This window comes from Acanthopagrus latus, chromosome 12 (assembly GCF_904848185.1).
Source record: "Acanthopagrus latus isolate v.2019 chromosome 12, fAcaLat1.1, whole genome shotgun sequence".
Classification (NCBI taxonomy): Eukaryota; Metazoa; Chordata; class Actinopteri; order Spariformes; family Sparidae; genus Acanthopagrus; species Acanthopagrus latus.
The window spans coordinates 1,567,510-1,580,187 of NC_051050.1; the positions used below are offsets into that span (position 1 = coordinate 1,567,510).

The following is a 12,678-nucleotide window of genomic DNA, read 5'->3' on the forward strand; positions in this document are numbered from 1 at the left end:
GCTAGTGGCCTACGGGGCATCGTGTCTACTGTGGACCAGGTAGTTAAGATGGGTTCTCTGATTGAAAAGGACTGGAGTAACTCCAAAGAGCTTTCGAGTCGAATTTATCAAGGTAACCCGACTGACAGCTTCTCCAAAAAGCCACCCAGAAAACCTGAATATGGTCAGGGCCGGGGTCACGGTGCAGATATAGCTGCTGTGTTGGGTGTTCCATCTCTCTTTGTGGTGCCAGTAATTATCAGAGGCTCAAAGGATGATGCTGTCCTGTATTCAGGGTGCACCTACTCCATGATGAGTAGCACCCTGTGGAACAACATAAAAAAGGCAGGCGAGACACTGAGTTTGAGTGAGATTCCAAGGTTTATTATGGCCAGTGGACAAGAGTGTAAAGCCAAAGGGAAGACCACCTTGCTCCTCACACTCTAAGATGCACACATCACCATCAGCATAAATGTAGTCAGAGATGACCAGCTGTGCATGCCGTTACTGCTTGGCCTGGACCTCATATGGGCGAGCCAGCTTGTCTTAAATCCACACTTGAGGAAATACATTCTGCCAGGGGTAAAGATTATAAGTTTTTGCAAAAGGCTTGTGATGCACTACAATGTGGTCATGCAGAACCTAAAATCAATTTTTACATGGCCGTAATGGACAGATTGTCATAAAGCTCCACTTTATGAAAAAAATTCCAGTTTTATGTGGGCCTTCACAGAGCCCTGATCTGATTGACCCCCATCATTTCTCCCATAATATCAAAAATAATTGGTTCTTTCATGCTCAGATTCAATCATCAACATTCACTCTGGTCTGTTTCCTTTTGCAGCAAGCAAACAAATTGTCACTGGTGTACTTTTATATACTGTACGGGATACAAAACTATGGACTATGAAAATAGACAGTCATCACAAAAATTTGTCAATGTTCAGTCAGATACCAGAACTCTTTGTCACAGTTGGTGAAAATGACATTTTCCTACAAAACTTATTTTAAAATGACTCAAGTCTTTTTCCATCTTGCGGTTTGTATAAAAACATGATTTTAACACAGCTGATGTCATAGTTGATAGACTGGCTACGTTTGTAGATGTCCACAAGATTTGTTCTAGACAAAGATGCCAGAGTGAACATTGTGTACAGACATTTTAATAGAGTGCTGCTGAAAATAAGTCAGAAAACCCTGAAATGGGTAAGAACTTTTTCACTTCTGGTTCCCTTGGAGTCAATGGATTTTTGAATGGGTTATTGTTTAGATGCCTGAATTAAGTTCTGTGGTAAACATGCTAACACAGTTTTCACTTTTTGTGCAACAACATATAATATGTCATTAAATACATGGAGTTAAGAAGTGTTTACAGAAGACTTCTAGGGCATTAAACAGTATTACACCAAACACAGAGACTCATTTAGGCTATTCACTAGTATGTCTTTAGATTATCTCGCTGAACAACACATGTAGGAATCAATAATCCAAGCCACAGCCTGCGCAACAGTGACTTGGCAGTAGAGCCATGGTTTCGATTACCTGTCCATATATCTACGAGATACAATCTACCCCCTTTTAATAGCATCAAATAACTAACTTAAGAATGAACTGAAATGACAGAATAAAACATCTTGGGCAAAAATGGTTTGTGTTTTACTTTAAGATTCTAGTTTGGTCCATGTCTCATTCACTAACACCAAGGGGGCATTATTTATCTGTACAGCTATTAGCCACCAGGGCTAAATTACATGTTTATGGCTTCACTCTTTAGCCCATCTTTGTTAACATACTGTATTAATGGTGTTAACCATTTTGGTTGGCTATTGGGGAAAATGTCAATAATTATATTCTTGGATCAGTCTTTTGTTGCACAATTTGATTATTATTTTTTTGATTATTTGAGGATGAGAGTATACATTGCTTGCAGACATCTCTGTTGGATTTCTCCTTTTTCAGGGTGATAGAGCAGCACGTTGATTCTATTATTTTGTAACATATGACTGTCAACATACATTTTGACTCCAGGCTTCCTTATATGGAGGTATTATCATAGTAGTTTTTCTCTCGTATATAGCTAGTTATGAAAGTATAAATGCCCAGATGGACATTTGCAGGTCAAGGATTTCGTTAGTATTTATACAACTGGTTGTGTTAACCCGTCTAAATTTACAGTGAAAACAAAACCAGAAAAGTTGCTAACAGGGAAGTCTAGGATATACATTATAATTACAGTAATCTCTGAACATGTCAACATGAAACCGATATCTATTCTAATTTAAAGGTCATATATTGGTAATGTAATTTTTTTTTAATATTGCATCGACAGCTAGTAGAATACATAACTCTTTTCCTGAAAAACATTGTTATGAGTGTAAATTAATAATTTTACAATGTTTGCAACATCCTAAATGACTGTTTTGTTTGTGTCTGTGTTGGAATTCTGACCTCTAACAAGGTTTGTCAGCTAGGGGCATGATGCTGTTGGAATCACATGATATCTGTGTTTTGTAGAGTACTGCTAGTTTGCTAGCTAGTGTTAGTGCTGATAATATTAGGTAGCAGTAGTGTCATTAACCTTAGTTAGCATTAGAATTAACAATGTTTGTGAGTGAAGTGACGTTAGCCATGTTGGGGTTAGCTAGCTAGCATAAGCAAAAATTGTTACAACAAACTGCCAACCATTTGAGAGGGCATATGATCCAAACAACATTAGCATTGTACATGAATACAATGGTAGGGGGAGCTCGACTGTCACATTTATTGGCTGAATGTTATCAATAACACCTTTAAATCATGGCAAATTCAACAAAGAATTCATATTTTCATATGTGAAATGTAGACACCCAGCTAAAATTAATGGAATGAACTCACTTCATCCCTGAATGAACAAACAGCAACAGCAGCAGCTGAATACTTCATCACTTGTATATTGACAGAAACATCTCAACACAGCAGAACGGCGTGAGAGAAATAGACATATTTGTATAACAAAAGATTTTCATAATAAATAGTTACATGAAATGTTTGATCAAGTCAAACAGCTTATACACACACATCATTTTGGATTAGTATTTACAACAGTTTTTACACATTTGTACAAAAATAGAATCATTAGATGCATCGAATTAAAAATAAAAATGTTGACAGTCATCAACACTTTGTAGGAAAGTCTCTCATTTGTCAAACAGGAAACATGTTACTGCTGCCGAAACTGTTTTTTTTTTTGTTGTTTTTTTTTAACTTGAGTATTTAAGCTCATTTAAAAAAGTTACAGATCTTTCTGTATTTATTTTTTTTTTTTACAAAAAACAGATTCAATTTCTTTCTTTTTAGTAAGCCTATATGACAGCTGCAATTTACAAACTGTAACATGATACAGATGGACAACAAAGTCCTCAAAAAACAGAGTTTAACATAAGAAAGGGATCATTTATGTCATGCTTGAAAATGTCTGAGAATTTAAATCAACACATTTACCGTATCATTTATTTATTATTATGAAAGGCCCAATCTGTCAGTCTTTTCACCTTACAAATTTTAAATGTATTCACACAAACAGTTAGTGGTATATTCAGTCAGGGATCTCAGAAACCTACTCTAGAACCTCAATTACCTTCTCCAGGACTCCAGAAAATACCTGCTGTAAAAGACCTTTATCCCACCCCCAAGGCCCATTTTTAAGCTCCTCAAGGACCCCTACTACCTTCTGGAGGACCTCAGGAACCCACTTAAACATTTTTACAACCTCTCAAAGGTCTTCCGGAAACTCAAAATTGAGTCTTGGTTTTCTCAGGCAGCTGGCAGCTTGTACACCAAAACCTGTGGTAGCCAATTACTGCCAAGAAGGGAAAGCAATGTTTAGACCGACCATGATTTAAGCAGTAAGATAAAATTCTGATACAGGGTCAGAATTAGTTGTAAATTTGAAGTCAAACTGGCATAAATAAAATGACAGGTCAGGAATTCATTAGATTACTACTGATGTGAAATTACTTTGTACTGTGTGTGGAAGATGAATAGGGATAACAAGTATAGAATAATGTTCACAATATATTCATTAAAACAAATATTATTCAAAAGGTAAGTCTTGTTCACACAATGTTGTTATGAAATGAGAATAAATAAGACATGAAACACTGAATCTGACATTTTCAATTTTGTTTGATAATGTTTTCCTGCTATAGAAAAAATGAATGTCAACATTCATTCACATTAAACTGAGGGATTAAAACTCTCATTAAATATATTCAAGTAAACATAAATCTGACTTGCACATGTCACCTTCCAACATTAATCCATTTGCAGCCATCCTCACTCACACACTTTAAATTGAACATTTCCTGGGGTACCAATTAGCTCAGTTGGTAGAGCACGTGCAGAGGCTTTGTCCACGCTGCAGTGGCCCCAGGTTTAAGTCTGGACAGGGCCCCTTGCTGCATGCCACCCCCCTCTCGCATCCTATTTCCTGTCATCTCTCTGAAACTATCTTATCAATAAGGCCCACATTTTTTTACATTTCCTGACAGATCCAGGGAGTCAGAAACTATCCAAATAGTTTCCACCAGCTGAAAAAGACAAGCTGCAAGAAAACTGATCAAACTGTAGCTTTCAAAGTTTTTGTTTTTCTTCACTTCCAGCAGCAACAGACAGAATCAAAGTTAAAAAATATGAAGTAATCACTAAATCATTACCAACCACAGCTGAACTTTAGCTACAGACATATAAAGAGATGTAGTAAAAGGGTCAGCAATGTCAACATGATGCTCCTTAGATTACAAAACAAATTGCAGCATCAGCCATTTTGATTTGACTAGGCATTCACAAAAATGTAAAATTGTTCTGAAAAAAACAGAGTACTATATGTTATGACACCAATATTCCAATTACAGACAACTCTGTAACTCAACGTTCTCTGATTACGTGATACATTAATTATTTACCATTAAAGATGCTATTTGTAAGATATGTTGATTTTTGAGTCTCATGCCCAACACATAAAATATGATGAGTTGGGAATGAGATTTAAAAAACACTTTTCTAACAATTGGCAACCTTGGCAATATTCTCACTACTTCTTTAAATGGTAAAATATAAATGTCACATTATATATAAAAAATAAATAAATAAATAAACAAGTGTTCAATAATGTTCATATAATAAAGGAAAAAAGAACAATTGTGGAAAATTATATCCACCTTTTCTAGTGCGGTTAATGTTCAAACTGCACAAAAACTCCTGTATTGGAAACTTGAAATTTATCCAAAAAATATATGTCCCCTGTCAAGTGAATGTGCTGTGTCGGTTCACACACACACTCTTAGTGACAAATCGTCCTTCTTAAAACAGTGTCTTCAGATTGAATCTGTCTTCAAAAAGTAGCCATCATATTTGAAATTGTTCAAATTTGAACGTCGGTCATGTCAGAGATTTCTCCTTTGTGTCTTCTCTTTCTACTCAAAGCTGGCTTGAGCACTGGCTTTTGCTTACCGGACCAATAACTATCTGTCCTACATTGGTGACACCTCACTCTCTGATTATACTGTCCAACATGCTATAAACATAAAGTAAACCCTCAGCCTCTCAGCTTATTTTCACAACCTCATTCTCCTGATGTCTTGCCTCCTCAGCAGCTGGAGTCCTTGCCGGTGCCTCCTCCCCCTCCTCCGGATTTGGCAGCAGAGGCTGATCCAACAGTGATCTGACAACCATTGGTGACGTGACTCATGACCTTCTGTTTGAGCTGAGTTACTTGCTCTCGCAACAGTGCGGCGGTGGAGGCCAGGTCAGCATTCTGGTTCTTCAGGACCTTCACCTTTTCCTCCAGCCGTGAGATCCGTTCCAGCTTCCGCTTGCGGCACTTTGATGCAGCGATGCGGTTACGGAGCTTCTTGCGTTCTGCTTTGATTCGTTCTTGTGTCTCTAGGTCGATTGGGGAGAGGGAAGGAGGAGATGTGGGGTCACCTGGTGGGTGAGATACCTCAGGGACAGTCTGAGGGTTGTCGAGGCTTCTGATATGGTGTTGAGCAGCTCCACCGCCACCATGGCCGTGGCTATTGTATGCAATCTGTGCTCCAGAGTATGCCATCTGGCCCGAATTGTAACTGCTGAGGTTGGTGTAGACAGGCAATTCCCCGCCGGACATCAGGTTCCTTTGATAGGGTCCCTGCACTGAGACAGCAGTGGAGGAGGATGGGGACATGGGGCTGCCTCCCATGAGCTGGTTCTGCTTGTGAAGGTCGGCGAGTGCTTTGACAAAGCCATCAGCAAACCCCTCTTGCTCGTTGGTAGCCTGGTTGCGGTAAATGAAGGGGGTGGTCGAGTTGGATACAGGACTGGTGGTGACCAGTCCCTGGTTTGACTGGATGATCAAGTGCTCCAGGTCGGGGGATGCCAGCTTCAGCAAGTTCATGTCTGTTGAGGGTGCCACTGATGTCATCAGGGAGGTGTTACCGGTGAGCCCCAGGTTGTTGTGGTTCCCACCCCTTCCTCCTGCTGGACCACTACCACCACTGAAGTGATGACTGCCTGTCACTGACATGGCCTTCTTGCTCATCAGCATCTTGTTTGATGGGTAACGCTCGTATTCTGCAATCTGGCTGAAGCCAGGGACAGCGGGGGAGTCGTCGTGGTAGAAAGGAGTCTCCATCTTGGCTGTCATTGAGGCATCGTGGAGGAAATCTTCATAATCAGATTAACCTGAATATCAAAGGGGATTGAAATGTTCCACTGATGTCGGCAGCTGGAGGATGAAGGCAGGACAGAGACAAGAAGAAGTGTTGATAAAAGGAAGAGGAGGGAGAGAAGACAAGTACCTGCAAGGAAAAAAAAAACATTTATGTCTGTGAGAGAAAGAGAACCACAAAGAGGACTGACAGATGACTTGCATGTCTACTATGAGCTAGTGCTGACACTGCTGACTCTACTCCTCTGTGTGTATATCTTATATATGTACTTGTTATATATACACTGTGTATTGCGTCTTATTTGAAGCATTTATCCATCTCTGATTAGACAATAATACTTGACCATGTAGTACTGCTGGTCCACTGCTCTCTATCTATTTATATTTTTTCATTTGATCAGTATTATAAACCATCTGAGCAACAGCAGCACTCTGCTTTTTTAAAATAATATTCTATAAACAATTAACTTCGTCTAGTCTTCAGTTCATCAGTACATAGTCTATACAATGCCTATGAAATCCATTGATGGAAGTAATTCAATAGATTTACTTTGATTAAAACATTAGATTAATCCTGTTTTCTTGTTAAAACACATTTTAAGTTTACGTGTAATGTTTCTCACATAAACACATTGTGTGTAACCTTGATATCCAAACAAACATGAATTAAACATTTGTAAAACAAATATGTTGAACTTTTGCAATGTTTATAGTATAGTCTAGATCAGTTCAGTTTAGTTCTTTAGACATAACAGTTCCTTTTGTTTTTCCATTATCAAAAAATCTGGATGGTACTAAAAGAAGTGCTCAGTGCTAGTCTGTAGTTGTACTCGGCAGTAGACTGGCTGGCTGTGTCAGTAGCAGGAGTGACATTTCACTTATGTGACAATAGTTATAGTTGACTGACAAAGTCATGTCAGGAAGATTTGTTGCAAAGTGAAATGCACAAGTATCTATCTGACTCAATGCTATGAGGGAACCTGATAACATTAGTTAGGGAAGAAGGAGTTAGTTACCTCACTGAGAACTTGGATGTATGCTGCCTGTCTGTGAGCTCTTCATCTAACAGCTCGTTTTTGTTCCATTGCTCCAACAGACTAAATAAAACTACTCCCTCACATATTTCAAACTGATCTGCTGTCAACAAATTCAGAAAATTAGTTTTGCTTTGTAAAGCAGGTAAAATATTTGAACATCTTTTTGGACGTCGGTTTATGCGCAACACAGGTTCAGTATCTGAACGTCAACTAAGACTCTTTCTGGATGTCTGTGGACGTGCAAGAAAGCTATCTTGATGACTCGCCAGGACCCATTTTGTACATCTACAGATATCTAAAGCAGGGTCAACATCTGAACCAATCTAATGGCCATTGTTGTAAACTAAAACAAGTTTGTTTTTTGTTTTTTCAAATAATAATGTGGAATTCACATTTGATTGACAGTCCCCATTTCAAACCAATGAGAAAAGCACAGACAAGTTCATGTAGGACTGGACTGCTCATAGTACAGTCAGTGACTGTCTTGTGCCATATCATAACATTCATGTTAATACCAGTATAGCTTAAAATTAAGTATGAAAATGGTAATATCATGATATAAAGATATTGCATATTATATATATAGCAGTAACACCACCTGAATGTGAAAGTATCCCCGCAGCTGGCTCTGCTGTGGACGAGGGTGATTTGATGATATTAAAGAGGTTTCAGGTTCAGTTTGTTTTGTTTTGTTGTTGTTGTTGTTGTTTTTTTTTTTTTTTATGTCTACCACAATACAATACTTGAAATTATTTTAAAGGATATTACAGTGTGACATAATTCACATGGGAATGAGAATTTTTGCATGACAATTTTCATTTCCATTCCTTCACCTGGAGAAGAGACATATCTGTAGACCAGGACATCCCTGCAGCACTCAATACTTCATTGTTATACTGTTTGTCACACATTTTATCACATCAAACGTCTGTGGAAAAAAACACACACTGTAAGTGTTGAAGTGCTGCGAGTCAACTTCCTCTAAATTAGCTACGAGCTAAGCCAGTAGCTATTAGCTACAGGCAGCCAAACGACAGCATGGTGTTACACCATTCCTGTTCAGCTCCCTTGTGTTGCTGTCACTACTACTGCTACTCCTTTCGCTTCTCCTTCCTCTGCCATTCACTCACTGTCCGCACGTACGCACACTCCCTCACTCTTGCTCGCCCACTTACACCTTACGAACTTTACGCACATACACCTCACGCACCACCCTATTCCTGAAAGGGGCTATCCCACTCTTACATCAATGGCAACTGGAGACCCATAGACAGAACTTGAACCCCCTCCTCTTTCACTGAAGTCACAGGTATGGAAGTATTTTGGATTTCCAGTGAGTTGTGTTGACAAAAAAGTCACAGTTTGCAAGCTCTGCAGAAACTATTATTTTTTTAAGCTTCCAGTTGTCTGAAGATGTAAGTTATTGTTACATTGTGTTGATAATAAATGTTTTAAATTTGATAATGTTGTGTGATACATTGCGAACAAAGGTCAGATATTATATTGCATAAAAGTATAGTCTAAAAATAACATAGAAACCTGTGCTTTAAAAAAATAAACGTAAAAATCAAGAATCGAATCCAACCGTGACCTTAGAATCGAAAATTGAATCGAATCGAGGATTTGGAGAATCGTGACACCCCTATTGATCACTTCACCAGTCAGTACATATAAGCAAATCAATAATGTTTTGAGACATACTTCAAAATAATGTGAACCTATCCTTAAACCTTGGGAGTTAAAAGAGCAGAAGCTACATCACACAACAAAGGCCACACGTTCTGGCATCAAGTAACTAAAGTAACCGCGAGAAAATACATATGAGGATCTGAATAAAGTCAAGTAAGTCATCACCTAGCACAATCACTTCCTGATGTAAAAAGGGAAACTCTTCTGAGTTTTTATGGCAATGGAGGGTCAAGCAATTCATCACTCACGTTTAGAACGTATGACGGACATTTTACCCCACATGCAGTGGAAGTATTTTTAAAAAAATGTCAGTCAACCATTTAATAGGAGACAGCTAAACGCACCAGCTTTAAAATACATTTACATTTCCTTATTTCATGTTGACATAAATAGATGTATTTCAAACATATCTTGCCATATCAGGGTAGTATTTTAAGGTACCAACCAATACTTGTCATTGGGGATGCAGCGATGAACCAACTTCACTGTGAACTACACTTTAAAACACCACAGTTTTGTAACTGTAAAAGCACAGCTACACTGAGTGTTTCTGTTCTCACTCTTAAAAAAGGGACATTATAGAACATTATTTTTCTATGAACAGTGGTTGAGCAGTGACGAGACTGAAACAAACAAGAACAAACGGCAGATTGCAGGCGGAAGGAAAACAAACCTGGTGGACCAAGTTCAGGTAGTAAGTTACACATGCTGTGTCACGACGACAGTGACTCCCCCAGTTAGTGTTTGAGCGGGGCTAACGTTACATTAGCTAAACAATGGCCAAGGGACCCAACATCGAAACATTGTTTCTACCAAAAATAGCCCCAAGTCGTTGGTATGGGATTTGGGGATTTTTGATGCACAAAGAATGACCTGGAGATTGTTAAAGAAGACAGATACCCATTCTGCAAAGTCTTATATTTATTTCCAAAACGATATGGGCATTGTTTCTCATTATTTATTTTAACCATTCCTGTATTATTTATTTTTCAAAGGGCAGCATCTGGTAAAATCAAAATCCAGTAGATAGATAGTTGATCATGCTCGTAATATAGCCCTGTTGATCAAAAGAGCGCTGATGCATTAAAGACAGAGATCCTGCAGCCTCTGACTCCATTTGTTTTGTTCAAAAGGGAAATACTGACATGGATGTTTACAGAAGTATCTTGTATCTAATTTGAAAGAGTTAAAAAAAAAATTCATTCATTTCATTTTGTTGATTATTTTGTACTGTATTATTTGGTACTTGTCAGTGCTTCCTTGTGGACAAATTATGTAATGGTTAAATTGTTTCTAAATTACTTTCAACAATGGGACTTGTCAGCCTGACTCTGAAACAGTGTATGTGCCATAAAATAATATCAGCCAATAGGATATGTGGTTCTTATCTACTACTTCAATTTTCCATTTTCCCCCCATTTCCTCTCTGAATTTTACTACAGTTCAGAGGGAAATGTACTTCTTTAAACTCCACGACATGTATTTTATATTAGGAGTTACTCTGCAAATACATTTTACTGACAAAATAAATAAATAATCAGTTAATAAAATATAAGAAATTTAACAACCCAACAGTGTGTACAACATTAAGATACCAGTGTCATGTTAATCCGACAAAAATTACATCAGCGACAGCAAGAAGCTTAATACACCAGCACAATATGTGTCATATGAGGCCATGAGCTCATGATTAATAAGTAGATGACATTTGTATCACATCATCGATGTTATTGCTATTTGAATCATGAATCGTTAGTATTAGTCAGACAGTGGAAACAGCAGCCTCACCTCTCAGCGCTGAAGCTGTTAGATCTGTCAGGACGCTCCACACGGCAAAGTTCCCGGTACAGCCGTTAACTTCACGCCGGGAGTGGAAGCGAGAGACAGCGCGGCTGGACCTGAAGGACGCACGCCACCATCCGGAGGAACCAACGGTCCAAAGAGGCGGGTTGCTCTACCCGAAACTGTGACGATCCAAAACAACTCAGCAACTGAATGTTGCTCTGAGCACAGGTTAATAGTAAGCACTGATAAAGGTTCAGACTCACAGAGAGAAGTAGAGAACTGCGGACAGAACCGAGACCAGACCGAGTGAGTCAGAGGGAGTCAGAGCGAGAAAGATAGAGTCAGAGGGAGAGAGAGTGTCAAAGGGAGAGAGAGTGTGTGTAAGAGGGAGAGAGACAGTAAGAGGAGAGCGATTTAGTTGGGGAGAGCGATAGATTCAGAGGGATAGAGAAAGTGTCGGAAAGAGGGAGAGAGACAGAGAGAGAGAGAGAGAGAGAGAGAGAGAGAGAGAACTGCAGTGAAATACAAATAAATGAAATGAAACTTAAAAAATAAAGAGAATATTGTGTGTGTGGAAGGATTAATAAGATTGGGTATCATTAGATACAAGTTGTCTTATACTATGAAAAACATATATACACATATAGTTCATATTAAATGATAATAATAATAATAATAATAATAATAATAATAATAATAATAATAATAATAATAAAAACAATAATATTATACCATCAACAATAATGGCTCAGATCAACATTCGTGTGATTCTCTAGCATCATGGCAGAGTGTTACATATTGTGCAGCTAATTTTATAAATTGTGGATCTTCTCCCAGACATACTTTTAACAGTTCATCACATTTGTTCCCTGATATGATGGATCTGCTGCAGTTATCTGCTGGAGGAAAGGCTCTCTCTCAGTTTGGTACAGGGGGCAGAAGAGGAGACAATGGGCCTCAGTTTCTATGCCTCAGTTTTCTGATGCTGAACTTTTTCAACCTGTAGTTGATGGTCGGTGAGTCTGTACATTGTTAATGTGCGTCTCTGTTTGGGGTTTTTTATGCTGACCAGATATTGTGCTGGAGAATATTCTCTATCCAGTACGATAGCATTCTAATTTATTGATGGATTTAATTTCATTCTTCCAATTGTCAGTGTAAGTCATTTTGTTGTTTTTGTCTATAGATGCCAGGTGAGTTTTGGAGAGATTTTGGAGGTCTTGGATTTTGAGGTGACAGGTTTCTCTGGTGTTTCTCAGAGGGTCTGTCTATGGGCAGAGGCTGTTACTGAGAAAGGCTCTGTGATGATAGGAATCAGGATCAGCTTGTGTTAAGTGAACCTGTACTTAACCCTAACCCTAACCCATATCATTAAAAAAAACAAGTTTTCTCTGGTCACATATATATAAGCTGGTCCTCCCTGAGCCTGCCAACTCCCAGAATGAGGACAACAAGCAATTCCTGCATGGTCTCTGCAGCCCACCCACTGGTAACACGGCGCTC

The 12,678-nt window shown here is 38.6% G+C and overlaps 1 protein-coding gene across 2 annotated transcripts; it reads right to left on the reverse strand.

Annotated features, from left to right (window-relative positions):
- Nucleotides 1–355: 355 nt before the first annotated feature.
- june (JunE proto-oncogene, AP-1 transcription factor subunit) lies at nucleotides 356–11,486 on the reverse strand. Of its 2 annotated transcripts, none has more exons than XM_037116261.1 (2): nucleotides 11,179–11,486; nucleotides 356–6,721 (listed from the first exon to the last, which is right to left on the reverse strand). In XM_037116261.1, exon 2 carries the CDS (start codon nucleotides 6,638–6,640, stop codon nucleotides 5,606–5,608), a length of 1,035 nt encoding a protein of 344 aa, XP_036972156.1. In that variant the 5' UTR covers nucleotides 6,641–6,721; nucleotides 11,179–11,486; the 3' UTR covers nucleotides 356–5,605. The 2 variants fall into 2 exon arrangements, with proteins under 2 accessions (XP_036972156.1, XP_036972155.1); XM_037116260.1 differs by having other exon boundaries at nucleotides 356–6,794.
- Nucleotides 11,487–12,678: the final 1,192 nt, after the last annotated feature.

What these genes read in the sequence shown, in the direction of transcription:
- june (XM_037116261.1), bottom strand. Translation starts at nt 6,640, where the DNA reads ATGACAGCCAAGATGGAGACTCCTTTCTACCACGACGACTCCCCCGCT.